Raw genomic sequence first — 27276 nt, 5'->3', positions numbered from 1 at the left:
CCCGTTTGTTATTAGACTAAAACTCGATAAAATTAATAACATTGTATAACAAAAAATGTTTAGGATCAAAAGGGTCTAAAAAATCAGGTAATGGACTTTACTTACATAGAGAAAGAAGGGAGAAAAAACATTTAAGCAAGAGTACCATAGAACTGGAAAACTTTTCTATGAAGAAATGTTTAGATATATATTTTATAGAAAATACTACAAGTTTTTACTTAAAATCTCAAGTAAAACACATTTTAATAGATTTATATTCAAAAACAATTTTTGTTAGTAGTTTCCCCAACTAGGAGTGAACATGAACCGAGTTGGATTTGTCTTTTATTCGACCACAAATATTGTTGAATAATTTTTTGAATGCGGACCAAATTATGAATCCGAAGATAACCTGACCTTAAATGTTGGTCAAATATGCTGTTGAACTCGAATTCAACCTTAGACCTAATTGAATATAATGCATACACATTTTAGATAAAATATTCTTAATAATAATTATTATTGTGGATATATAAATTCACACGTACAAATATGATGAATGAGTGGTCATAAAACATGTTAAGTCGGGTTATGCTTCTTGCCTACCTAATTAAATCCTAAATATTGACTGAATTTATTTTTAAATCCGAAACAGCTTTCCCAAACCATAGTCGAGCACGATCATGATCGAGCAAAATCGAGTAGGGTTTACTAATGTATATCATATCACTTTATCCCATTTATTTACTAATGTATATTTAATATAAAAAATGCACAAAGTTCATGAAATATTATTGCATTGAAGATTTTGTTTTTCCTTTTCCCTGTTATTACTCCTCCTCGAGTCAGTAAGCGAGGGTTTCAAGACACGGTCACCGGAAAAGCGATGACGGCGGTGGAGACGGTGGTGAGACTCCGTGTGATATTCGACGATGATGGCATGTTGAGCAAATCAAAGAAGAAAGAAGGGTTGAAACGTTGTTGGGTTCTACTGAAACCCAAAGAACACACCACAATTTCTCATCTTTCATCATATCTTCGTTCTATTTTCAACCTTCATCGAACTTGTCCCAATGGCACAATCCTCTCTGTATGATTCTTTCAATTACTGCATCTTCCATTTATTCATTCATTATTGTTTTTTATTTTATAAGTAAAACCCTTTTTCTTAAATCTTAATTTGTTTATTTTACCAACATTTTTTGATCCAATGTGATTTTTTGATACCAAGGGTGCGAGATTTAAGTAAGGTATTTGGTTCGAGTATTGTAAATGGAAAAAAGGTGTTGTGAGAATTTAGCTGTGTCCCTTTAAATGGGTCTTTCATCTTTGTGATTTGACTCCAATTAGTACCAAGGGTCTAGTTACCCTTTCGAGTTCGATGCTGTATTTGGAAAAAAAACATTTGCTGGAAGAGCTTTGCCCCGTGGTTGGGTCTTAGCGTTTTGTCACGAATGTGGAGTCCAATTTGATTTCTAGTAAGCATGGTATCATGTTCGGGTGTTGAAAATGGAAAAAACAGTCAAGGAGCGCTTTAACACCTTAAATGGGTCTCTTCGGTTCAACTTGAATTGGTCAAGAGTCCAATGTGGTTTTTTGTCCAACATTGTTATTCTGATATTAATTTTGAATGCAGATGGATGGCTTTGTTTTACCACCTTTTGAGTCGACTTGTATTTTTAAGGATAAAGACATTGTGTGGTAAGTTTTGTGGTTGAATCATACTTCTATGTATTACCTCTGTCCCAAAAAGATCGACAATTTTTGAATAGTTTTCTTTGCAATTTTTTACCATCTTTTTTGGGAAGGGGGAGTGTTACATTGCTCTCATTGTATTGTAGTTTTCTCTTATGTATTTATATATGTTATATATTACAGTGTGAAAAGAAAAGGAAGCATTTCAACTGATGATAAACTTGCAAAGTTGTCATCTGTAGTTGATGGTGAGCATATAGGGCTTCCTAAACTTCTTGCAATTGAGGGGTTTCAAGGGGAGGATGGACGATGTGAAACCGTGTTGCAGGAGGATGAGAGTGACCAACATGAAGAAGATGAAGTTAATGTGGAATCTAATGCAACCTCAAAGAAAATAAAAGCACCAAAGAAGCTCTATAGTCAAGAGGATGACAGTGAACAACTTGAACAAGATGACACGGTTTATGTGGAATCTAATGCAAAGTCAAAGAAAAGAAAAGCATCAAAGAAGCTCAAGAGCGAAGAGGATGACAATGGCCAACATGAAGAAGATGATACAGTTTATGTGGAATCTAATGCAAAGTCAAAAAAAAGAAAAGCATCAAAGAAATCCAAGAGCCCTAGGTTTGTTTCCTCAAACTTTAATGTGTTATTGGTGCAAGCAATAAAGGGATATTTTCCTATTCTGAGTGTTTCAGAATTTAATGCTGTTGAAGTAACTATGATGCATATTCTGTGTAGTTCTTCATCCAGGGGGATAAGTTAGGATGTTGGTGCAATTCTTTCTGCTCTTATTTTAACTTTGTTGTATTGACAAGTGTAATTATCTAGGGGTCTCCCTTTTCTGTAAAAGTTTTTATTTTGACTTTGCTCTTATTTTAACTTTGCTCTTATTTTAATTTTGTTAACTTCATTACATTATTTTTATATCCAGTAAGAAGAAGATTAAGTTGTCTTCTGCTGAAAAGTTAGCAGTCATTCACGAGAAGGAGGAAAATGCAAGTTTTGGAGGCCAGATTCATCACCAAAGTGTTGTCAACAAGGACAATGACAACTCATCTAAATTATCTAGGGAGCCAAAGAAGTCTAGCAACCTTGATCGTAAACAGAGTAACAATTCCAGTGGGTCTAAGGGTGACAAAACAAGGTGCATTTTCATTACATTTGTGATCTACATGATAATTAAGTGGGGTTTACTTTCTTTTCTAATTGTGCATTGCAGTGTATACTTGCCTAGTTTTGGGCAAGACAATTAGCTTTCAGAATTCATGGACAATTTTAGTTTTCATAACTGGTGACCCTTTATTTGTTCCTTTCAAGTTCTGTCTGTGTTTGTAGATTAAGAGATGTGGTTTGGTGAAGTTGTAAAGGATATGTATATGGTTGTCATGTATAAATTGTTTGATTCATGGTTTCCTCCTATTTGAACTTATTACTTTCATCCAACTTTAAATTCCCGATCCCTGCAACAGGGTTTTGGTTTCCATTATGATGGAAGTAAGAAATAATTATGTTGAAAATCGGAAATATATTTTCTCCCCTTAATTTTCTTGTATATGTTGTATAGGTCCCTTCAGCCTCAAGATGACGATGGAACAGAAACTATAAAGGTAATGAATTTTTTATGTTTCAAATACAATTATAGTTCTTGTTTGCACTTAACTAAATAAGACTGAGAATTTTCCACGTTGTCATGATAACCCTTGCACATTTTGACTACTATTACAAAACTGCCTAGTCTCATTAGTAAACATGGATTTTTCAACTTAAGCTTGATTTTCCAACAACCCAGCCTCGATAATTGAGCGAGTCGAACATATAAGTTCTTCAACCCAAGAACTCGTACTTGGTTTTTCTGCCTGTTGTTATCTTTTGTCCCCATCCCTTCCCCAAATAGCAAACTGAAATTATATTTTTATTGGTCTTCACATGTGATTAATTCTATTTACAGCAATTTTAATAAGATTTTTTGCCTCCAAAGATTTAATTGTCATTATATTACATAGATCCACAGGTTTGAAATAAAATACCCTTGAGATAATAAACATGGCACTTCTTTCATATTGGGGTCAGACTTTTACACTTCATTGGTTTTTTTTGGTCAGATGCCTAGCAGAAGTGCTCGACGGAAGAAAGCTAAGAGAAAATGGTTGAGAGAACTAAAATTGCAGCAGGAGAATGGGAAGGTAATGTGGTTCTTTAATGTTACTTCAGATTTTATTTACCATCTACATGGAGATAAAAAACTAGGTTGGTCCCATTACCTCCTAGACCGGGAATTTACTTGCTATATAAGGTGTTGTCGACTTGCTGTGTAACGTGTTGTTGACTTGCTGAGTTATAGACCTATAGTCTCGTTAGTGTGTAGTAAGGTGCCTAGTTCACAATATGCAAGTGTTATGATTGTAGATCACTTTAGTTGGAGGTCACATGTCTAAGCTTACCATTTGCGAATGCATTTGTTCATTCATTTTGAAAGGGGTGTCCTTTTCTCTCAATTTTCAGCTCCATCCGAGTCCAATAGTTGAAAAAGATGGCCAACAATCACCTATCAAAGATAATAATTCCATAGTTTCTGATGTACATCAACAACCCGATGAAGAAAGTGAAGCAGAGGATGACATTATACCTGTGGAAATTAGGCCAGGGCATATTCGCTTTGAACCCCTTAGAAAAGGTTTCAATGCTCTCTCTATTCTATAAAGATTTATTAAGTAGCAGTTTTATGCTTTTTTGCTTTGGAGTTGCTTTCACGATCTGACATATGTTCACGGTCTATTTGATGCAGATCAGGATGTACCACAGAATCAGTTTCCAGTGGTTTGTTCGATTTTCCTTAATCAATAATACTTTTTGGCTGTTTTACTTACCATAAGAAAGTGTTAATATCAATCATGTGATAAATGTTGTTATCTTGTCTAACATGATATTGTACATGATATCTGCATTTGAACTTTTATATATTTTTTATTTGATATTTTTAGACTATAGGTATAGGATTTGGTGAAGTATTATTCTTGGGAGATACTTCGGAAGGAATCAAAACTTTTTCTTAGAATATTTTAGCAGTTAATTTGGTTCCTTCTAAATAGCTGATGTGATTATCTCTGAAAGGCCCAGAATGGGTCATAGTATAACTTACTGCATTTTCTTTATTTACTCAAGAAGTTTGGTGCAACATGGTAAATCCCTTGTCAGTTTCATAACAAGGTGAAAACCATGCAGAAGGCAAGGTTTCAGATCCTTCGTTTAGTATCAGGAGGTATACTGCTATATGATTAAATTATTTCATTGATCTGTAAATGTTATCTGGATGTTTCAGGAAACATTTCAATGGAATGGAACTACCAGCAAGAAGAAGGGCCAGAAATGGGGTACAGAGAGGATATCCTCTCGTAAACAGGATGACTATGAACATTCCACTCAAGAGTCTCCTAATGTTCATCATGCTGAAATTCAACACAGACTTAATCCTGTAGATTTTGATAAGCTTACACCTTATACTAGCTCGCCTAAGGTTTGCTTCTTTCTTTCCCCGAAGTTTGTTCTTGTGGCATGTCTTGTTATGCTTAGCACCCAAGAAATGAATCAAGGCATTGTGTTAGGATTCTTTTCAACTGATTTTAAGTATAATGTTCAATTCCTATTTGTGTTGCATTGTATTTTCACGGTGCTATTAAATAACTTCGGCATATACTGCAGGAAGGTGATGTAATTGCATATCGATTGATTGAACTATCAGAATCATGGACACCAGAGCTTTCTTCTTTCAGAGTACTATAAAGTCTTCCTTTGGACTACATTATAATTTTTTTTGTCAGAAGTTTAATGTGTACTATTTTCATGTCCCTGTAGATTGGGAGAACATTGCACTATGATGCCAAATCAAACATGATTCAGCTTGAAGCAGTTTCAGAATATCCATTTGATTTTAAGAAGAAAATAGACGGGGATGAATCTTCTGAACAGTTTGATCCATCCCCTTATGGGGAAGATGGTTCTTTAGAGGTAAAGTTCTTACATTTTTTTTCTTCACTTCATTTTTGCATTGGAGCATATATAATATGGGAGATTCTTTAGTAAACAGTATATTATCATGTAGAGTGCAAATTTGTGCACTAAATCAATTTTTTTACAAGGTTTGACACTGTTAGATTTGATGCTTATCAAGCAGTTTTTTCCTCTGAACCACAATTAACCACATATTCCTATCCATCCCCTGAATACATAAAAGGACAGCCCAATGCATGAGACTCCCACCTAGTGGGATATGGGGAGTGTAGATATACGTAGCCTTACCCTCGCAAGCAAGGAGGCTATTACCAAGATTTGAACCCATGACCTTTAGGTCACAAGGCAAGCAGCGTTACGCAGAGGCTCACCCTCTAGTGACCATATCTTGTGTTTTATAAAATTGAGATCAGGTTTATAAAGTTTGGATGTGAGTCCTGCTTAATGTAACAAGTACATACCAAGTACAAACTATTAAATGTTAAGAGAGATATGTCCTCTATGGTTAACTATCTTGTAGAGTTACCTGATTTTTGTTGATCCATTAAGTTGATATTTCCTTTTATAAAACAAAGTAGTGTACTAAATAAAAAGGAAGACAAATTGCTGTAAAGTAAACTAATATCTAGTTATGTCACACTCATTGGGGATGAACATCTTGTGCAGGTTCATATATTCATCTTATTTCATTGTTGCACGGCATAGAAAATTAATGTCTGAAAAACTTTTCTTACTAACAAAGCAAACATGCTGCCACTTATTTACATGAAAATGCCAAATATTTTCCTTCTACAGATAGATTATTTATCGCTTGCTGATGTTCGAATGGTTAAGCATGGAAACCCTGATTCAGCAACTGCAATTGCTCCTAGTGATGCTTGGGTCAATCTAGTAAAATCAACTAATGGTAGCATCAATGAAAAACTTGTGGGTGATCAAACTACTGTTGGAAATTCGCAAGAAAGGGAATGTCATACCCCTGCTAAAGGTAATGTTCGATGGAGAATTTACACTTTTACTGTTCTTGAAGCGTATGATATATAGAAAGTTAGAAATATGAAAACATCTTGATGCAGTAAACTTATGTGTTCTTTTCTTTACAGATAATGGGAAAGTAAACTTGTGGGATGAACTTAACGAGGCCCTAGCAGCAAAGAAGGCCAAGTTGTCGGAGGTTGATGATGGCTGGAGTCATGTGAGTTCAGACTCACGATCATGGTCCCATAGAGCCTTGAGATGCAGTGCGCTGGGTCCAACAATGGCACGTTTAAGGGCACAAAACGGACTTTAAGTAAACAAACCTACATTAAGGCCATCTGCTGTGTGCGCCCTTTGGTAGATTATATGTATTTTGATACATATGGACAAGTTATCAACATTATCATCTGCAATGAATGCTGCATGTCCTGATTTCAGCATTGTAGCGAGAAAGATCTTTGAAAGTCTTTTCTTTAAGTCCATCTTTTGGATGTTATTAGATGCAGTCCTCCCGAAAACCAAGCAGAAAATTGAATCAACTGCTAGACAAAATCTGAGACAAGCACCCCAGTCCCTACATCCTAAATGTCAAGAGGAAATTATGATTATAGATTATATGCTGCATTTGGCATATATTTGATGCTGTTGAAATTCTGTTTTTTTGGTTGGTAAACCTGTATTGTATGTTACTGTGACTCAAGCAATGCAGGTTGAAAGAATTCATGGCACTATCAATCACAATGAAATGCAGGTTTATGCAATTTCCTGCAACAAGGAGTTATACTCATGAAGTTTTAATGTTGGGGTTTGATTAGTTGATGGCTAGCCTTATCAACACCATATTAGGCATTAAGGAGATATGTCAATTTTAAATTTAATATTTTTAGAGTTGATTTGTTTATAAGGATAGAAAATGAGAAAAACTAATAAAAATTAAAAGTAATGGAAAAGGCCCATAAATTCCATTGTGCTGTGCTGCAAACTTGCACTGGAATTAAATTAGAAGAGCTACATGATTTCATGCCTAGGAAGACTTAGTGACAATAGTTGAGGTAGAGTGACAATGATGGTGGGGATTGTATGGTGGTAGTAGTGTGGTGTGCTATGATATGGTAGGGCAGGGCAGTGACTTGGTGGTGGTAGCAATCCTAGTGCAGCAATGACATGGTGGTAGCAATCCTAGTGCAGCAATGACATGGTATGATGACAATGATGGTGTTAATGACATCGGTAGTGGTGTGATGATATAATGACAGTTTAACCGATTAAATCGGATATTAACCAGATGGCATCATGGAGAAACCAACCCTCTTTTCTTGAGATATTTACTCATCATCATTATGGATGGGTTATAGTTCAATATCTCATCAATCACAACACACGCCAGAAGCTAGTCAAACCAAGATTGTGTATCAAAAGTGAAATGGTTATAATTACATTATCATGGTACAAAATTTGAGATGGAGAAACATTCTCCAGACAATGAATTTTATCTACAAAAGCTAGGCAAATCAAGAGTGGGGAAATTCCCCTGTACTTGGCACTAAACCAGGAGAGAACCATTACAGACATTTCAGTTCATTATGCTAATACACAACACAACCGTGGAGATTTCACTGGTAAGTGAAGTCACTAATCCATACACGCAAATGACATAACATAGTAGACCGATCAATTCTATCTTAATCTCTGGTAACGCTCCCCAGTGAAGAAGGGATGCCTGAGTGCTTCATGAGCTTTAAGTCTACTGGATGGGTCAAACCGAAGTAGACCCTGCAAGAGATCGAGGAGATCCCCGGCAGAGTGATCCACATGCTGCATCACCAGATTCTGGGAAAAAAACACCATGAACATAGAACAAAAGAGAAAATTGTGCAAGACAAATTAAATATTTTACGTACAGGAAGACGTGGTAGTTTCAATACAGCCTTGATACTCTCTCGAGAGATTGCTCCTTCCGGCCAGTTCAGTCTACCCCTTCGGACATACTTCTCTGCCTGCCGGCTGTACAAGCAAACAAAAAACAGAAGCAGTTAGAGAATATGAATCAAAGTTTACCTGAAACAGTAGCATTTATCAGCAAAAGCAAATGTAATGTTTTAAAACGTTACACACTCTGCTCTTTTCAACATGTGCTGAGGTAACGGGCCTAAAACCCTCTCCATCATGGCAAGGTGCTCTAAATTCTCATGTGTCTGAAACAAAGCTTCTCCCTGAAATCATTTTTAAGTGTATAACATTGCTCATTTAGTGAATTTGGCCAATCATCTAACTTACAATCACTATATTATTGAACACCTTAACATACCGAGCACAACTCAATTAAAATGCAGCCAACACTCCATATGTCACAAGGAAAGTTCCACCCTAGTCCTAGAAAAAGTAAATAAGCTACAATCACTTTTGGACCGTATTATAAGAATAAAACTTCAAATAACATGAACCCGGAGGCCATAGGCATGTAAGAGAAAGAGAAATGTACCAAGAATAACCTCAGGTGCTCGATAATGCCTAGTAGAGACAATATAGTTGTGATCTTGGTGCTCATAGGCTGTGCTACCAAAATCAATAACCTTGATAGCACTTGACTTTGGCAGTCTCTTAAAAGAGGTTCCCTCTTTTGGAGACCGGAATGTAACCTGAGATTAAACAATTTAAGCACTTGTGATGACTTGAAAAAGCTTTAGGGAAATGTCCAGCCATATATAATGAAACAGAATCTTTGCACCACAAACATATATTTACGAAGATCAACTCGAACATAATCTAAACATTGACCAATAGGTGTGAAAGCAGACATACCTTGTAGTCGGGCACTTTTACATATTCTGAGGAAATAAAAAGTATATTTTCGGGCTTCAAGTCTGTGTGGATGAGGCGCAAATCATGCATGACTGCAAGTTTAGCAACACAGTCAACATAGGTATTGTATAAAGTTGAACACTTCACTCCCTCCTCCCAGGGGTGAGATCTCTCTATCCATGCACAATAAGTCCGAAGACTCAATATTATAAACAATTAAAAGATTTATGAAGAAGTGAACAGTTGAAAATTTTATCCAACAAACCCTGAAGATCATAACTTCCCTAAAGAAGAGAGAAGAATCCCAATGGTATTACTCTAGCAACTATGTTTAGAAATAATAGAAAAGTGGAAGCAACAATTACACACATGCTACACATTCCAATAGTTGTCTGCCTAGCTCACGGACAAGATCAACCGGAAATGGTCCATAATTGTTCTTCCGAAGAAAATCATATAAGCTTGGTCCAAGCATCTCAAATACCTGTTAAGACCATTAAAATTTCACTGAAGTCTTAACCCGTAGAAATGTTTGTGAAGTTTGGAAATGATGTCACTATATGTCAATCAGATACTCACAATACAAATATGGTTACGGTAGTCAAACCAGTTCCGTATTTGAACACAGCTGCAAAGGATAAAATGACTTAACAACTGGCATGGACTTCAATGCATAGCCAGTAGTACATTAAATACAGAAATTTTTCAGAAATAACACTTACCGGCTGCCATTCCTGTCATACCTCCCAAGCAAATGGAGCACATCAACTTCTACCATAGCTGCTTCACGGTATTTCTTAATACTCCGCACAACTTTAATGGCAACCAGCTCCCTCGTTTCTCTATCCCAACATTCCAAAACCTGACCAAAAGTCCCTGCAAAATTGAACAGACACTGTAAGCAAGGATGCAACTGAAATTCTAAAAACAAAACAATAAAAAGAAGTAAATATGATACTGATGATAATAACCTTCACCAATTTTCCTGAGGATCTTATCTGCAAGTTCCGAAACAAAAGAACATGAGAATTACATGAAATTAATAATTTATACACATTAAGGCATGAAAACAAGTTCATAATTTGTCAAGATTCACAAGAACGTTTTGAGGAATTATTTTATAGGCAAGTATGAAAAGAGAAGTTATAGGGAAAAATCAATTAACTTCTTGTAATAAGAAAGAAAGGTTTAAAACCAGTCATGAGATATTAAACGGAGATGCAGTTTGTAGATTATATACTAATAGTTTTTTTTGGATTAAAAAGGAATATAAAGTAAACAGGCAACTTATCCAAACTTCAAATATACAGTTTGAACATACATGTAAAAAATTGTCCTTTCATAATAAATGAGATAAAAATGTAAGAATAATCACTTCTAAAATTATCATAATAAGAGTCATAAACCGAAAAGTGAAAGTTTGAAAGGTGACAACAGATAAAAAAGGCACACACATACAAATAATTGGTTTGAAGTTTAGAATGTTCAGCAAGCTGCATAAGCACAACTAATGAAAAAGAGAAAATGAAGAATAGCTCTGCAATGGTGATTAAATGCATTTACATCGAGAAGTTAAATTGTCTCCGAGTGCAAACACATAATGCCCATCTTTATCATCATCTCGCCATTGGGGAGAACCTTTTTCAGCCAATCCTTTAACAAAAAGACCAGCATGTTCAGGAAGCACCCTCGGCGTTTCAAAGCTTGTCACATTTGCAACCTCTTGTCCGTAATAAATTCCCGAATGAGCCTACACACAGCCACTTACTCATACTGCACTAAAGAGATAGTAACTGAAAATGCAACCCCTCCCCCCTCAATCCATTGATTATAAGAAATTTCCGCAACATGTATAAAATCATTCAAATGAACATTTATCAATGGAAATATTTTTAAACAAAAAGAAAAATGTTACATTTCACCATTAGCCAATAAAACTGTAATTACAATAAGAGATAATAAGAACACTTTATTTTCATAACCAAAATAGATTCATAACATACAACACAGCCAATTCCCTAAGATAAAAACATATTTTTTCATCTATTTTATGGGTTCATAAATCATGGTTTTTATTTTATGGGTTCATTTCCCTGATGAATATAAAATAGATCACTCCCCAAATTTGAAAAAAATTTAATTGTTGACAGCACGATGAAACGAAAATAGAGGAAATTAATATATATGTGTGTGTATATATTGCAATGTATAATTTCCAATTTTCCTAAAAAATACGGTTAAAAAATATAGAAATATTCCCAGAATTAAAAAGTCAGATCTATAAGAATTTTTTCAAAGCAAAAAAGAATGATGGCAGAATTTTTCTTCCAAAAAGATAATTTATTGAATGAGAAAATGTAAGGAAAGATGAAATTGATAATGGAGAGAACGAAAGGTTGTACCTTTGAGTTGGATTGATGGAGATCCCAAGCCAATTTAGGTTTTTTACGAGGACGGCGATCCATTGAAGAGTGAGGAAATTCTGTAGCGTAGTCCATCAGAAACCCTAATCCCAATTTGATTTGGATTTGTGATTTGTGTGAATAAGAGAATTCAGACAACGATGCTCATCAAAGGACGTTTATAGCCGTTCGATTATCCATCCAATCACCGATTAATCTAGACCGTTACTTTCCATTTTTTCCATTACGCATGTTAATAACTTATTATTGGAACAACTTTATTGACACACCAAAATTCTGAAGCCCAATTCTTCATGGCCACATTTATTTCAAGGGATGACGTATCTCGTATAAGGAGATAAATTATCTCCTCCTTGCCAGTGAAATTATGACGTGTGTCATGTTCTATCATTTTCTATAAAATATTTTTAAAAATAAACAAAATAGCATACATATCACATTTTTATTAGCCAAAGGAGATACATTATTCTCTTATTTCAATGTATTGTTTAATTTTTACTAGTATAGTATTTATCTAAAGTTTTTTTATATAATAAAAGTAATAAAATTGTCTCGAATACGAGGATAGCTGGAAACAAAAAAAAAATATAAAAAAGGAGGTGAAGTGGGTGTTACACTAGTCAAGACTTTGCTTTTCACAGAAAATAATATTAAATGTTCATTAAAGTCAATAAATAAAGATTTCGTGTCAACTAAAACAATATCCCTTAAAAAAAGTAATCAGATAATACAATCGTTACTTTTACTTGTTTGCAATTTGGATGCTACAAGTAAACTGCACCAAAAAAAAAATCATTTCTAAGTTTAAAATAAAGTATTGAATTTCAATCTAAGAAAAATGAAAATTTTAATATAAAATATTAGAAATTTGGTCATTTCATATATAGAAGATATCAGAAGTAATATTGAGTTTACTTGGTTGATCAATTTTTATGTTAAGGTACAATTGATATGATGTACATTATATATACTAGCGTGTCGATCGGCATTTCGTATTTATCGACCCGTATTCTTTTTTTTCTAATATAAGTGTATACACAAGTTTGTATAAATTTCTCAACTTGTACCTATAAATTTCTCATTTTTATAGAGAGATACTTTACTTTCCTTCAAAAAAATTTCAACTTAGTCACAATTTTTTTCTATTCTGCATAGTGAAATTTCAACCAAGTTATTGACATGGTAGAATTTTAGATTAAGAAAATGTATAAAATCCAATAAAATCACATTGATTTTTTATGTTTTATGCAATAGGTAAGCTACATAAAATATAGTAACGTATAAAAATATAGAATATGAAAATTACGTCTATTGAATTACATATTTACCCCTTAATCATATTTTAATTTTATATATCAGTATAGATATTACCCCTTTAACTATGATACAACAATGATTTTTACATCTCAAAAAATGATATAAATTACACCATTGTGACAGTGCTATTATTAAAACTATATAATATAATAATGTGTCTGAAGAAGAAAGGGGTGATTTTTTTTTCACTTGTTGACTTGACTTACTTGTTCCTTCAACCAGTTTCCCTTACAATTTCTGAAGCAATGAACCTAGAGGTAAGTAATATTTTGGAGTATTGAATACTTAATTTCTCAGAAATTTCATATCTATTTGTTGAATTTTACTATATATTATTATCTTGTTATTATAAACATTGTATATGTGAGTTTTGTTCATATTAATGGTTTAGAAATTGGAATTGTAGCTAGAGGTTTGGACAGCTTTTGTTGCAGTTTTAGTGTTTGTGGGTTTTCTTCTGAAAGATATAATCATGGGAGGGAAGAGTTCAAGAGAATCTGACAGTGGAAGTAGTGTTAGGAGACATGTTCCTTCAACTTCATGGGATCATAACAATTATGGTTATGATGGTGGATACCCTTCTCATCAAAATCCATATCAAACACCTCAAAACCACCATGCATCAGCACCAGTTCTTGACTATGGTTACCAGCAGCCAAAAAGGATGTTGGATAAAAGATATTCTAGGATTGCTGATAATTACCACTCACTTGATGAGGTAAATTACTAATTTGTGAGTTTGCTTATATATCAACATTTTTTTTATTTTTTGGTACTATTAATGGTATCCTCTCACCTTTTTGGGTAAGGAACTAATCCCTTTCGTGGTACGTGGCTGCCCCTTCGAACAAACGTCGCTCTCAGGAATCAAATCCTTGAGTTCTTGCTCTTTCTGGAGATCTAACGGAGCCTTACACCTCTTGGTCTTTCTGGGTAGTCATTGTCATTGACCTTTTGTGTGTGTTGAGGTTGGGTGAAAATGTGGCCTTAGGCACTGTTTTTGTCATTGACTTTAAGGTAGTATTCTTCCTTGGTATAAAGTTCAAATCTTTTTACGAAAGGGACAGAAGAAACTAAGACAGTGAAAGAAAGGGGACCAACTTATTCCATCAAATTGTGTGAAAGGAGTTTTCCTGAATAGCTTAATTATTATTTTTGGTACTACCAAGGATATCCTTTCAGCTTTTGGTAAGGAACTAATCTCTTTCGGGATGCGTGACTGTCCCACCCAACAAGTGTCGTTCTTAGGAATCGAACACTTAACCTTTCGGTTGTTCTGGGAATCTAGCGGAGTCTTATACCACTAGACTAATGCCTTGTAAAATCATATGATAATTAAATCCACATAATTATTATAACAATATTTTCTCTTGAGTTATCATATGTTGTTTTATTATAATAACCTGTTATCTATTTGAACAAACAATCAACATTTTTATAACTTGAGAGAAAATATGCATGATTTTTGTCATATGATGAAGTAATTGAACAAACAGGTTACTGCTGCTCTTGCTAATGCTGGGCTGGAATCTTCTAATCTCATTGTCGGCATTGATTTCACAAAAAGCAATGAGTGGACAGGTTTTATGATCTCTTGCTCATATTTTGATGCTTGAATCTTTTTTTAGTGAGTTGTTCTACTAAATATACTTCGCTATGAAAATCAGGGAAGTTGTCATTCAATCGGAAGAGTTTGCATCACATTGGAGGTGGTTATAATCCATATGAACAGGCGATCTCGATTATTGGGAAAACTTTATCAGTTTTTGATGAAGATAATTTGATTCCTTGTTTCGGATTTGGAGATGGTAATGCCAGATGAGTCTCTACATATTTTTCCAATGAAGCTGTTTTGGTTTCCAGATTTCAATCCTAATTGTGTTTCCTTTTCTTTCCCCATCAGCGTCAACACATGATTCAGATGTATTTTCCTTCCATTCCGATGAGAGGTTCTGCAATGGATTTGAGGAAGTTTTGACACGATACAGAGAAATTGTTCCTCAACTCAAACTCGCAGGTGTGTTTCCTCCACCAATTATGTTAAACAGAATCTTGAATTTGGCTCATTATAACTCTCGTTGCTTTCATGTGACAGGACCCACTTCGTTTGCCCCTATTATTGAAATGGCCGTCACCATTGTCGAGCAAAGTGGTGGTCAATATCATGTCTTGCTAATAATTGCTGATGGACAGGTAACCAGAAGCATTGACACACAGCATGGCCACTTAAGTCCACAGGAAAAAAAGACGATAGATGCAATTGTAAAAGCAAGGTAAGTTTTTTAGTTTTCTCACATGAGGGAAGTACCATCATACATTCTTATATTCTTTTTGAAATTGCAGTGAGTACCCACTGTCCATAGTTTTAGTGGGAGTTGGAGATGGACCATGGGATATGATGAAAGAATTTGATGATAACATCCCTTTGCGAGCATTCGACAATTTCCAGGTTTAGTGTAATTTACTTAGCCTTGTTGACCTGCCATATTTATATTATATGATTCTTTTACTTGTGTCTGGGTGTAGTTTGTGAATTTTACGGAAATAATGTCAAAGAATGTTGACGCAACTAGAAGAGAGGCAGAGTTTGCCCTTGGAGCCTTGATGGAGATACCTTCTCAGTACAAGGCAACCATAGATCATGGCATATTGGGGTAATAAAATCGTATTATTCATATAAATAAAACGAAAATAATCTCATGTCATATATGGTTTTACTGGTGAAATACTGGATTTGAAATCTTATGTATGTTGATGCAAGTAGTACAAGGAGGGGACATTCACCAGATAGGGTTGCACTACCCCCACCTCTTTATGGTATTGGAAGGAATTCTTCAAGCAACACCGGAAGATCTTTCCGATCGAACAGTTTTCAGCAGAGCGCGCCTATGGATACTAGTAGAGGTCACACAGAACCATCACCGAGTTCTTTATATGATAACAGGGTACTTAGACCATACTTTCCAACGTACAAAGTGTCTTGCATATTAACCTGTACAAATAGTTTAGCTTTCCTCTGTTGATATCACCGTCATCAAGATTCATGATCAGTTTGATGTCACTTTCAGTATTGGTTTACGGATGATGACACATTTGAATGCAGGTATGCCCTATTTGTCTTACTAATGGGAAGGATATGGCCTTTGGTTGTGGGCATCAGGTAACCAATTAAATTAGAGTAAAGCCTCAATTATATCCTCAAAAGATTATGATGTAGTTGGATAGGTTCTTGTAAGCTTTGTTGTCATCATTTATTTCCTTAAAAGATTTAAAACGTCACCAGATTGGTCCTTTTAAAGACTTAAGCCACCAATTAAGTCATTTTATTTAACATTTTCATTGTCTAAGGACTTGATTAATGACAAAAACTTGGACCTATCTCGCGAAAACATGATCTTTCAAGGATTGAGAGTTTATATGCTTCCATATAGTGTTTACACTTGAATCTAAGTCTGCATAAAAGGACTAGTATATATTAATTTTTGTTACTCTCATGGCAGACTTGTTGTGAATGTGGAGAAGACCTTGAATTATGCCCAATTTGCCGGAGCACAATCAAGACTAGAATAAAGCTTTTCTAGTTAGCTTTTTGTTGCAGATATGCTTCCAATGTAAATTGCATTAATTTCCAGAATAAGGTTAGTCATATAAGTTTGATAAACCTCAGAAACTGAGTCTTCTATTGATACAATATCTCATAAAGATGATTCATATTGTGCAGTGTTGGTCTGCATCATGAGGGGTGGAGTTTCTTGGTCATAACAAACTTGTGCTTCAAAACAGCATTTGGAATTTTGAGGCAAAAGTTACATTCTCTGTAGGGAGAAGTTTTTCATAAAAAGACCCCACTGTATATACGTAGTTTGTGTTGTGAAAAGTCATGTTTTGAAGTAAATTGCTTGTATAAATATTGTGTGGATTTTATTGTACTATAATTCTTTTGTTTGGGTGTACATGTTTTGTTCAAGTTCTGCATCAGTAACAATCCGTATAAAATTGATAAGATTGTATAGCATTTCTGATGTCATTTATGAAATAATCATAGTGAGTGCAATTTGCCATAATTTTTATTCATACTTCTGAGTTCATGCTAGAATTTCTCAATGTTTATTAATTAGGCTTTCTGCATTTTTATTCCTACTAACTCACTTCTAGGAAAATGCATACTTCACTTGTAATAATACAAGGAAGTTTGCCATTGAAATATGTTGATCATGGAAGTGTAATTCATATAGCCAACTAAGCATAAGTCAATGTTAGTTTTAGTTGGTTATAGTGTAGTTAGTTTACTTGCTATAAAAGGAAAGCATTGTATTTGAAAGTTATATAGAAAAGTTCATTCTTCATATTTTCGTCTCTCACGATAATCGATTAAGACAACATGTTAATCGATTAAACATTCTTCTTTCTTTTAAAATTTGCCTCAAATAGTATATGTCTCAGTTTCTTGGATCAATGCTCTTATGTTGGAATGAAACAACCCTTTATTCTCCCTATACTATCTACTACACAGAAATGTATAACACAACAAAGTTTACAAAATACTCTTGCATTCTTTTTTGACTGGTTGAAACATTCCTTAAACAATGTTCAAACAAAAACAGATGGGAATGGAAATATTCACTTTACCTAACACTGTCTTTTAGACCCCTTATTTGCCTTATCCACCTAGGAATATGATTTTCATGGCAGTTATAGTCCTAAACATCTAACACAAAGAAAGTCTCTAATCTTAATAAAGATTTATCATCAACTCAAAACACTCTTAACCTTAAACATTAGTATGTTTTGTCTTGGAAGTTCAGGCTGTTAATATAGTATCAACATAGTTGGTAGATAAATTTTTATATGACTCAACCTCATGTGTGTACTTGTATACTCCTTTCAATGAAATACATTTACTCTAAGGTTGGCCTTTTAAAGCCAATAACTTTTTGTCATACAACATCAGAAGTTTTATAAGTTATGCATTATACTTAATACAAGAAAGTTTGTCAATGGAATTGCCCCAATTGGTATATTTCAAGTACAATGAAGGCCATCAATTCTTCTATTAATGCTCCTATGTTGAAATGGAACAACCATTCCTCTCCCAAAACTTTCTGCTACAAAAAAATAAATAAAAAATACAACATAGTTTTTCAACTTTCATGATTAATTATAGTTATTAAATGCTTGATTTGATAACAAATTAGATTGCAGGCTCCTTCCTTCTGGCTCTTTAAGGAACTTCTTATCTTCTATGTAAGTTTGTATCTCCACAACAGTCCTTGTCAATTCTGGTACATTCCGCGCTTTCAAATCAACTAAAAAGTTCTCAGAGATCACCTTCAGCAACTTCACAAATTGAGATTTATATTTTCGGAAGAGAGCAAATCCAGCCATCTGAAAACAAGTAGAACTTGTTAACCTTAGCAGATCTATATAACAATAAAAGCATATCGACATTCTTCATCACTTACTTGCAAGAATGCATTTAACGAAACAGCGGTGTATTGATTGGCTGGGAGAGCATTCAGAAACCTTGCAAGCCATGCCCAACCTTCTTGCAAGCCATGCAAATTTTGAACGTTTTGAATTTCAGTCTGTTAAAAAAGCAAGCATAGCCAGATAAGTGAGACGTGAAACAGTGATGGGAAAAATTGCGAATATGGTCCATGAAAACCTGTGAAAAAATTGGGACTACCATGACAAACCTGAACAAGTGCGCCATAGACCTTCATGTATGATTCCAGCCGCTTTAAATAGTCGTCTGTACTTTCCATCTTCCCATCGTCTTCTTTGTAACCAATGGTTCTGAAGTATGCCTCTTTCGATTGAAAGGTTGCCTGACGATACAAAATTAAGAATCCAGATTCAACAGCATCAGTGCCCATGCTCTATAATTATATTTAAAGAACAAATTTGCAAACCTATAATCAGAATAAATAATTATCCTCCAATTGATATATTATTATAAAATTTTAGTTAAAATAATCGCGGCAGTGAGGAATTACCACTAGTATGAGTTAGAAATATTTTCTTTTATATAGCTACCATCCAGCATAACAAAATTATGCTCTCTGCATGAGTTGATGCTCTATAGAAAATATCAGTGTTGCATCAGAAATGTTTGATAGCTAAGGTTTACTACATTTTAGCAGTTAAAAGCAACCCCATTATGGTTCTCTCATAATAAAATGGGCTCAAACCACTTACAGGTAAAGTATGACATAAAAAGTGTAAACAAACAAATTTAAAATGTGATTAGAAATTTTATGAAGTTACCTTTCTGTAAACCAAGTGCTTTGGGACAGTGTACAGGCAGGCCCTGTGAAGTTCAGCTAGCAAAATATCCATTGCATGTGGCACCTGCCTCCCAGATAATAAACAATTGAACACAAGCAAAATTACAATTATTAGAAATGAACTCAACACATATCTATATTTTATGTTCACTTGAAGATAATTCTGCACAATCCCTCTAAATAATCCTAAAGCTAGAGAAGTAGAAGATGGATTTACATACCTGAGATGTAACGAGAACAATCACATAGCCACTTGCAAAGGGGGCATTACCAGGGTTTTCGCAGTATGAAACAATCTGTAAAGCATTTTGTCAAAAAAAACTTTATTACCAAACAATCAAAGGCGGTGAACCAAATTCAACAATTTCTCCCTAGTTGTTGTTCCTGGTTTTGAAATTTGAAATTCTACATAGAATTCAGCCAAATGTTATTTTTTTTATTACAAATATTTCCAAATACATCATTAGCTTAATATTAGCTTTTAGGAAGTTTAAAAGTAACAAACTTCACACTCTAAAAGTACTCATTTAGTAGTAAATGTTCCAGTTATTCTCAAATTTGATCGGAACTAAAAATGTTATCACTGAAAAACAGCAGTATTAAAATAAAATAAAATATATTTTAAGGATTAAAAAGAATAAGTTATATATAACAACAACCAAACCTTAATTTCGGGGTCGACTACATGGATCGAATAATGTTCTATCATAAATCATGTAAATTGACAAAATATTAATCTCGAAATCTTTCTTAATCATTTTGCCTATGGTTGTAGGAATTGGTCTCACTCTTCTTATAGGAATTGGACTAACCTCCATTTGATCTATTCTCCTTACGATGGCTACTACTAGTCTTCTCGTCACATGTCTAAACTACCTAAGACGTGATTCTACATTTTTTAACAATAGGAACTACTCAAACTTTCTTCTTAATGCATTCATTTCTAATCATATCTTATCTAATGTGTTTACCAGTCCAACACAACATTCTCATTTATGCTACATGAAGTCTATTCTCTTGTTGACATTTTATCCCTCAACATTCAGTCCTATATCTCATTGCAGGTTCTATAGTCGTGTAGTAAAACTTCCCTTACTTGAATATTACTTTTTTATCACATATGACACCTGAAGCTCTCCGCCATTTCATCCAACACGCTTGAATCCTATGGTTTACATATTCGTCAATTTCCTCATCGTCTTGTATGATTGACCCAAAATAACTAAATCTAGTAACTTGTGATATGATATGATCCTCAATCTTGACGTGTACAGTAGGTTTTGTTTGCCTCTTGCTAAAATTACACTCCATATGCTTCACCGACTTATATGAAAGCTATGTACTTCTAAAGGTAGTTTCCATATTTCTAGCTTCCCATTTAATTTCTCTCTCAAGTCTCTCACTAAGACAACATCATCTGCAAAAAATATACATTGTGGCACTGGGTCTTGGATATGCTCAATAAGCACATCCAAGACCAATGTAACTTAATGTTGATCCTTGGTGTAGTACCATGACAATAGGAAAATCTTCTGAGACCCCATCTTGTGTTCTTACATTGGTCTTGATCTCATCATACATATCTTTCATCGTGCGAATGTAGCTAATACGAAAAAAAATTAATTATATATAAAATACACCACTGTTCAAGGAAGCCTTATACTTTTGGATTTTAGAGCTTTAATATTTTAATTGTATACTTTCCTTTAATTTGCTACCAATTATACAAATAAATTGAGGCAAAGATAACATCTATAATAAATTACTAAACCCAGTTTTAAGATTATTGTTTCCCTTATGCTCTTTGTTCTTGTCAAATAAAGCAGAAAGAAACCATATCAAAGGAATGGCCAATAATATGAAATGACCTTTTTAGCAAATATCTCAATGCTGATTGATTGAGGACATTGAGGATCATTCAACAGTTTAGTCAGATCTGTTGCTTTTGACCTACAGGTAGAACGTTCAAAAGAGTCATTAGACATGCAATACTGATGTCCTGGGGGGGGTAATCCTAGAACAGAATACATTTCAACAAACGTTCTTAACAGATCCCAAAGCTCATGCATGGATGATAAATTGATAAACAGCATTATGATTTATTGAAATGAAAACATTCACTTCACCTAACATTGTCTCTTACGCCCCTTATCTGCCTTATCAGCCTGGAAATGTGACTTTCATGACGAGTATAATCCTGAAGAGATTGTAACAAAAAGAAAGAAGTCATGACACTGAAATCAGAGTACGCTACAGGGAAAGTTAATCCTTATAGTGATGATGGGCACAAGCAGATTTCTTGCAATGTAAAATAGTTAAGATACAATACTATATATGACAGACAAAATCAACAAATAATTAGTATTGCTTATTGCATAAAGGATAATAACTAAGCCTCACAAAAAACATATCCAGTTGTGCTTTCAGTATTACCTGACGAGAACTTGATCTTATCATTTGGTTTTGCTCATATAGCTCTTTCAGTTTTTGTAGTCTCCCATGCTCGAGATTTAAAGTACTCGCTGCAGCTCGATATACAATACCTAAGATTGTGCCAGCCACTTGAAATCTCATATGATAAAAACAACTTAAATCTAAGTAACAACAATACTCAAACCAAACATGCAGAGGAGTACACCAGTACACCCACGTGCACATACCAATTAACACTAAATACACCACAGCCTTACAACTTTACAAAGTGGTTCAATGCTTTTCCACAGAAAATCAAGAAAAATATATTTAAAGAAAGAAAAAGGGTGTATGAATGGCAACTTTTGCAACTAACAACATGATGCCTGGAGATAAAATAGAAGATTCGGATGTCTTAAATGACATCAAATTTGTTGCTTACACCGATAGCGTCATCAAAACAATGTTGATGAGACAAAAACAAATTCCAATTTCACAACCATAGAGATATGAGAGGAAAACATATTTTATAACTAAATGGTAGTCAGAATAGAAGGCAAAGCATTCTTGAATATTAGATTTGATGAAACTGACATTGGAGATTTATATTCCAAATGTGCAAAAAGATGCAAATATGAAACCATTACCAGATTCCTTGGTTTCAGCATTGGATGGGCTCGATGCATTATCTGTTAGGCGAGCAGCAGCTTCTGTGGCTTCCTTTTCTGCTCTTTTTTCAGCTTCCGTTGCTGCCCTTATTTTGGCTTCCATTGCAGCTTTTCTCTCAGATTCCAATGCAGCTTGTTTTGCCTCCTCAGCTTTAAGTTTTGCCTGCACCCACAAAATTGAAAAATAATAAATGAATAGGTATTTTGCTGAAGCTCCTTTAAAGAAAATTGGCAAGCAAAATATCTCTTCAACTAAAATTAGCCATATAATTGTGGACAAGTAAATATCAGTGATAATAATACAATTATAAACAAATAATGGGCAAGTACCAGGTCAAGGGGATAGACAAAATCCAAATCAATGCAATAATAAACTTATTTTTAGCAGTATAGGACTTCAAAACATTGTTGTGCTAGATGGATAATTAAATAAAAAAGAAAGTAATCCAATAAACTTCGCAGAAAGAATATGAATTTGTAAATGTAATAATGTATACAGGTGATAACTAACCTATCAAGCTTTAGCAGCTTAAGTTTCAAGTAAAATGTAAGAACATATATGCATGTCTTGCATGAATAAGCAAAAAGATAAAGGAATGGTACCGCTGCTTCTGCTTTAGCCTTTTCTTGCCGCTGCTTTTCCTCTTGCAAAGCAATCTTTTTCTTGGCCTCTTCATACTGTGCATCACTTCTTATTTTCCTTTCTTCTATTTGTGATCTAAGTTCACGGTCCCGTTGAACAGCTGTCAAGTGATTATCAAGTGCTTCTGCACTACAAAAATTTGGAGATGTCAAAGATCAGTTTATTCAGTTTTAACAACTTCAAAAAGCAGCTATCTAACAAAAGTAGAGCAAAAGAAAATGAGAATTTTGTGGGAGAGGGGATAGAGGACTAGTCTAAAACATACTATGCATGTCAAATTTCAGTTAATAAAATGGAAAATAGCACCAATATCAAAGTGCCCTCAAGTTCAAGCCATAAAAGGGCGTGCTTCTTGTAAAACAAGGAAGACTCAAAATCTTCTCATTTCCCATTCTCATGACATATATGTCATATTTTTTCTTCTTCCCGTATGTTAATAAAATATATATCCTTTCAGACGTAATTCTTTAAGAGTACTACGAAAATTGTCTTGACCTCACCTCCACCGAAACAAGTAGCAACAAAACACAACATTATAATTAATAGATCTCCACAAATGGTATGATACAGTAACAAAATTATTATCGTGCAAATAATACATAGTTGTCGCGCCACGACCGCAGAGGAGCTGTTTCCATTCCCTCAACATGGCGAGATGCTAATTGCAGAGCGAAAGGCAATCACTCCCAATAACAGTGAAATCGCAGAGTTCGCAGCCACTCCTTTATGAAATGTAAACCCTATTTTTTTAAGGATGAAAAGTCTACTTTTCCCGTACAAACACATGTGGAGTCTATTTTTCCCTTAATAATGGCACTTGAGAAGCCTTTTTTATGTATCCGACTTTTCACCCAACCCTTCTTCTACCAGAACTTCTGAAGCCCTAGTCCCTTCAAATTCACACATAAATGAGAAAGAACAAAGCCAAGGCCAAACCTCAGGCATTTTTTGGCGATTTCCAGCCACGCCCACCTTACTTTTCTTCTTTTCCCCACACTTCTACATAGCCAATCATCTCAATCTTGTTTCAAGAATGTGTCTTTGATTTGGTGTATTTTGCTATTTTTTAGTGTTTTATATGTGTAGGGTATAAATTTATATTATTTTTCCTTTTTGGGTCAACCACTACACTCCACTATCCAGGATTGACTAACTAGGTTTAAAGTTCTCATAAAGCACATTGAGAAAGGATTGAAATCTTACATCCGGCGCTGATATTGAGTGTCCAACTTTCTATCCAATTCCTGTCTTGATTCTTTATATTTCTCAACTCGAAGAAGAGATGAGGTAGAGTTCAGACTTTCGTTCACTAGGGCTGTCTCCAATGCTGAAATCTTATTCCTGATTTCGTCCTGTCAATTCAGAAGATTAGAAACAAATCTGATCTACAGATATCAAACAACACATGAGTTTACTTTCTAATTTCCTATTATACATCATATGATGTTCAATAATGAATTGTTAGCTACAAGTCAAACATGAACATGTAATAAGCACATTGGCATCAATGTGATCACTCACCTTAACCCTAAGCTGATGTTCATGTGTGAACTCAAACAAGGCACCTTCTACCTCTCCCACTTCCTCCATCAGGTAGGGTTGCACTTCAAAAGAAGAGACAACATCAGAATTATCACTGTCACTGAAACATGAAAGGAAGCGCAAACATCACTTTCAAAACACTCAAATGAGAAAAGTTCATACTTAATTAAGAAATAACATGAAGAAAACATCAACAATTCAGAACACGTTTAAATTGCATAGGGTTCAAAAGAAGTTTGTAAATAAAGCTAAGATTCAAGAAGTGTGCACCTCAAATAAAGTTCATCACAAATGAACCGTTTTCCAACTACTAAAGCTTTCTCATCCTCATCCTCACTCTCTGTATCCTCCATCTCATATTCGTCAGCACGCAGTATGAAAGGTTTACCTCTTTTAATTTCTTCATTCTTCCCACTACACAAGTATGACAATTAGTATGATTCAATTTAACAGCATGTGCATTCTGAGTATGCATAAATAAATGAAAAAATAAATATCCAAATTCGTGCAGGAGAAACAACACACTCCCCAATTTAATACTTAAAAATGAAAACTCCAACTTTATTCTTAAGAATCCCATATGCCTGACAAAATAGTAACAGACAGGGACTAATGTATCCTTACAGTTGTCCTGAAAAGGACTTTCTACTGACCTTTTGAGATTCTTAGGGATTAAGTTGAGATTTTTTATTTCTCGTGGGTTAATTGGGGGCTGCATTTTTCCATGAGGATAAATTTCAGTATTTACTCAAAAAACAGTACAGTGAATGACCAAAAACACACCCCAGTCCAATTTACTAATTTAGAACCTAAGAGATGAGAAATACAACTTGGTTATCAACTCTCAAGAATCTCAGATACCAGTGAAATGAGTCCTTCTGAGAACAAATTTTAGGGCCACGTTAGTCCCTATCATATCAGGGACTACTTTGATTCTTAGGGACCAAATTAATCTGTCATTTACTGAAAATAATATAAGAGACACAGAATGAAGTACCGGGATATGGTTTTATCGAAGAGGGGAGGAGAAGTGAGTTTTGTCTCGAGAGCATTAAGTTCAGCAACAAGAGCATCAAAACTCCAATCTGGTTCAGGTTCAATACCAACGCCATTCACTCTTTCTGCACTACCAACCAATAATTTCACAGCTCCCCTACAAAAAAATACACCATCGTCGTAATCACAATAAATAATACTCAATCATCTCCCTACATTAGAGACTAACAGGACAAGATTAAATTAAACTCAAACTACTGAATTGAAGCACATTCATGACATAAAAAACTTACATTGTTCAATTCTCAAAATGAAACTTCAAGAATTAGAGATTCTAACAGTTGAACAACGGCAATGGCTGCTTGGGCAGTTGAATGGGACAATGGATTCAAACGGTTCGACTCGATTTTCACTAATGGTAGGGAACGGATCCTCTCAAATTAACAAAAAAGAAAATTGACACGTCCAATTGTGACCATCAAGATCGTTATCAACGGTTGTAAATTAAGGATAAACTTCCTTGTTGTTCTGAAAATGAATAAAGAAACAAAAAAAACAGAGTTAACTGATGTGAGCATTTCTTCAAATAGTTGGTGTGCAGTGAGAAAATTTTGTAATTTCATAAAAAAGAATGTTAAAATCACAAAACCATGAAATAACAATTACTCACGAAGGAGATAACAAGAACCGCTACGGAAAAGACGGCGGAGCGCGGGGAAACGGAGACGACGGCGCGTGCGACTGTGTCGTCGCGGTGTGGTGGCGGGAGAGGGAGGATGTAAAAGAAACGCTAAATCGGATTCAGAAAAATATCCCCTTTTGTTTACAACCGATGATTCCACTTGAAACAATCAACGGTCTAGATTGGCTAGAATTTATCCTGTCAATTTAAATAAAAAACAAAAAGAGCGTAAAATTTATAACTTTCAGATTTATACACCAATATTATATCATCCACCGTTGATTTGGATTACTATTTTCAATAAAGTCAAAGATTAATAAGTATTAATGATTGATGATGTATTGATAGTGTATAAAATTCATCAACTATTAGTGTATATATCTTTTTCTCTAACAAAAACATATATGCACTTCAAATATGATGTGTTAGAAAATGCTTAGTATGATTGTGGTGATGATGTGATAGTTGTGATAATTAAGGTAGTTGTTGGGTTTATTCAAGTGTGAAGTCCCACATTGGATATGTGGGGAGGAATAAAAGAGTTTATAAGAAGGAAAGACTCATGAAACTAATGCCTTAAGGTTTTTGTTCAAGACATTGTGTCTCACTTGTGACTCTTCACTCTTCTCATACTCATGTAACAATGGAACTCCTCGGTGGTATCAGGGGCCGATGGTGGCCCATAGATAGTCGGTTTAAACGGTTAAACCATTTGGCTGGACCAATTTATTTTATTTATAATTAATCATTTTCATCTATAAATATTTAATTATATATAAACACAAATTTCAATATGATTAATAATTATGTATAAATACATCGAAGTAACATCTCTCCATCT

At 34.5% G+C, this 27276-nt stretch overlaps 4 protein-coding genes across 6 annotated transcripts; 2 read left to right on the top strand and 2 right to left on the bottom strand.

Annotated features, from left to right (window-relative positions):
- Positions 782-7428, top strand: LOC109327812 (coilin-like). The gene is made up of 13 exons (XM_019560978.1): positions 782-1069; positions 1616-1680; positions 1858-2298; positions 2609-2821; positions 3242-3284; positions 3780-3860; positions 4180-4351; positions 4463-4494; positions 4997-5191; positions 5377-5448; positions 5530-5682; positions 6481-6673; positions 6789-7428. Exons 1-13 carry the CDS (start codon positions 866-868, stop codon positions 6974-6976), a joined length of 2052 nt encoding a protein of 683 aa, XP_019416523.1. The 5' UTR covers positions 782-865; the 3' UTR covers positions 6977-7428.
- LOC109328163 (serine/threonine-protein kinase AFC2-like) lies at positions 8055-12012 on the bottom strand. Its single transcript, XM_019561482.1, has 12 exons — positions 11868-12012; positions 11029-11215; positions 10437-10463; positions 10188-10341; positions 10045-10093; positions 9835-9949; positions 9466-9557; positions 9146-9302; positions 8972-9036; positions 8779-8876; positions 8565-8667; positions 8055-8493 (listed from the first exon to the last, which is right to left on the bottom strand). The coding sequence occupies exons 1-12, from the start codon at positions 11961-11963 to the stop codon at positions 8341-8343; spliced, it is 1296 nt and encodes a 431-aa protein (XP_019417027.1). The 5' UTR covers positions 11964-12012; the 3' UTR covers positions 8055-8340.
- LOC109328162 (E3 ubiquitin-protein ligase RGLG2) lies at positions 13339-17234 on the top strand. Of its 2 annotated transcripts, none has more exons than XM_019561481.1 (12): positions 13339-13462; positions 13612-13923; positions 14702-14786; positions 14873-15013; positions 15109-15222; positions 15301-15478; positions 15549-15654; positions 15732-15859; positions 15970-16150; positions 16309-16365; positions 16706-16843; positions 16946-17234. In XM_019561481.1, exons 1-11 carry the CDS (start codon positions 13358-13360, stop codon positions 16784-16786), a joined length of 1488 nt encoding a protein of 495 aa, XP_019417026.1. In that variant the 5' UTR covers positions 13339-13357; the 3' UTR covers positions 16787-16843; positions 16946-17234. The 2 variants fall into 2 exon arrangements, with proteins under 2 accessions (XP_019417026.1, XP_019417025.1); XM_019561480.1 differs by having other exon boundaries at positions 16927-17208.
- Positions 18186-26592, bottom strand: LOC109328160 (protein GLE1). Of its 2 annotated transcripts, XM_019561478.1 has the most exons (16): positions 26424-26592; positions 26047-26281; positions 25755-25910; positions 25028-25171; positions 24737-24857; positions 24419-24567; positions 23176-23344; positions 22552-22735; positions 21926-22035; positions 21619-21689; positions 21361-21442; positions 19714-19788; positions 19473-19556; positions 18902-19033; positions 18668-18790; positions 18186-18590 (listed from the first exon to the last, which is right to left on the bottom strand). In XM_019561478.1, coding segments are annotated over exons 2-16 (1833 nt in total). In that variant the 5' UTR covers positions 26049-26281; positions 26424-26592; the 3' UTR covers positions 18186-18359. The 2 variants fall into 2 exon arrangements, with proteins under 2 accessions (XP_019417023.1, XP_019417024.1); XM_019561479.1 differs by lacking the exons at positions 25755-25910; positions 26047-26281; positions 26424-26592 and having other exon boundaries at positions 24737-24819; positions 25028-25139.

Source organism: Lupinus angustifolius, chromosome LG15 (genome assembly GCF_001865875.1).
Source record: "Lupinus angustifolius cultivar Tanjil chromosome LG15, LupAngTanjil_v1.0, whole genome shotgun sequence".
Lineage (NCBI taxonomy): Eukaryota > Viridiplantae > Streptophyta > Magnoliopsida > Fabales > Fabaceae > Lupinus > Lupinus angustifolius.
Note: the sequence above shows the minus strand (reverse complement) of the source record. Positions and strands in the feature narration are given on the sequence as shown.

Excerpts from the sequence above, each read along its gene's own strand:
- LOC109328162 (XM_019561481.1), top strand. The coding sequence starts at position 13,358 with ATGTGTCTGAAGAAGAAAGGGGTGATTTTTTTTTCACTTGTTGACTTG. Across the intron at positions 15,860-15,969 it reads ATAGATCATGGCATATTGGG|TACAAGGAGGGGACATTCAC; the intron begins GTAATAAAATCG and ends TGATGCAAGTAG. Across the intron at positions 16,151-16,308 it reads GTTCTTTATATGATAACAGG|GTATGCCCTATTTGTCTTAC; the intron begins GTACTTAGACCA and ends ATTTGAATGCAG.
- LOC109327812 (XM_019560978.1), top strand. The coding sequence starts at position 866 with ATGACGGCGGTGGAGACGGTGGTGAGACTCCGTGTGATATTCGACGAT. Across the intron at positions 1,070-1,615 it reads CCAATGGCACAATCCTCTCT|ATGGATGGCTTTGTTTTACC; the intron begins GTATGATTCTTT and ends TTTTGAATGCAG. Across the intron at positions 3,285-3,779 it reads ATGGAACAGAAACTATAAAG|ATGCCTAGCAGAAGTGCTCG; the intron begins GTAATGAATTTT and ends TTTTTTGGTCAG.
- LOC109328160 (XM_019561478.1), bottom strand. Across the intron at positions 24,568-24,736 it reads AACATCAGCTTAGGGTTAAG|GACGAAATCAGGAATAAGAT; the intron begins GTGAGTGATCAC and ends CTGAATTGACAG. Across the intron at positions 22,736-23,175 it reads AGGCTAAAGCAGAAGCAGCG|GCAAAACTTAAAGCTGAGGA; the intron begins GTACCATTCCTT and ends TTGTGGGTGCAG.
- LOC109328163 (XM_019561482.1), bottom strand. The coding sequence starts at position 11,963 with ATGGACTACGCTACAGAATTTCCTCACTCTTCAATGGATCGCCGTCCT. Across the intron at positions 9,950-10,044 it reads ACCGTAACCATATTTGTATT|GTATTTGAGATGCTTGGACC; the intron begins GTGAGTATCTGA and ends TGGTCTTAACAG. Across the intron at positions 8,668-8,778 it reads CACATGTTGAAAAGAGCAGA|CCGGCAGGCAGAGAAGTATG; the intron begins GTGTGTAACGTT and ends TTGCTTGTACAG.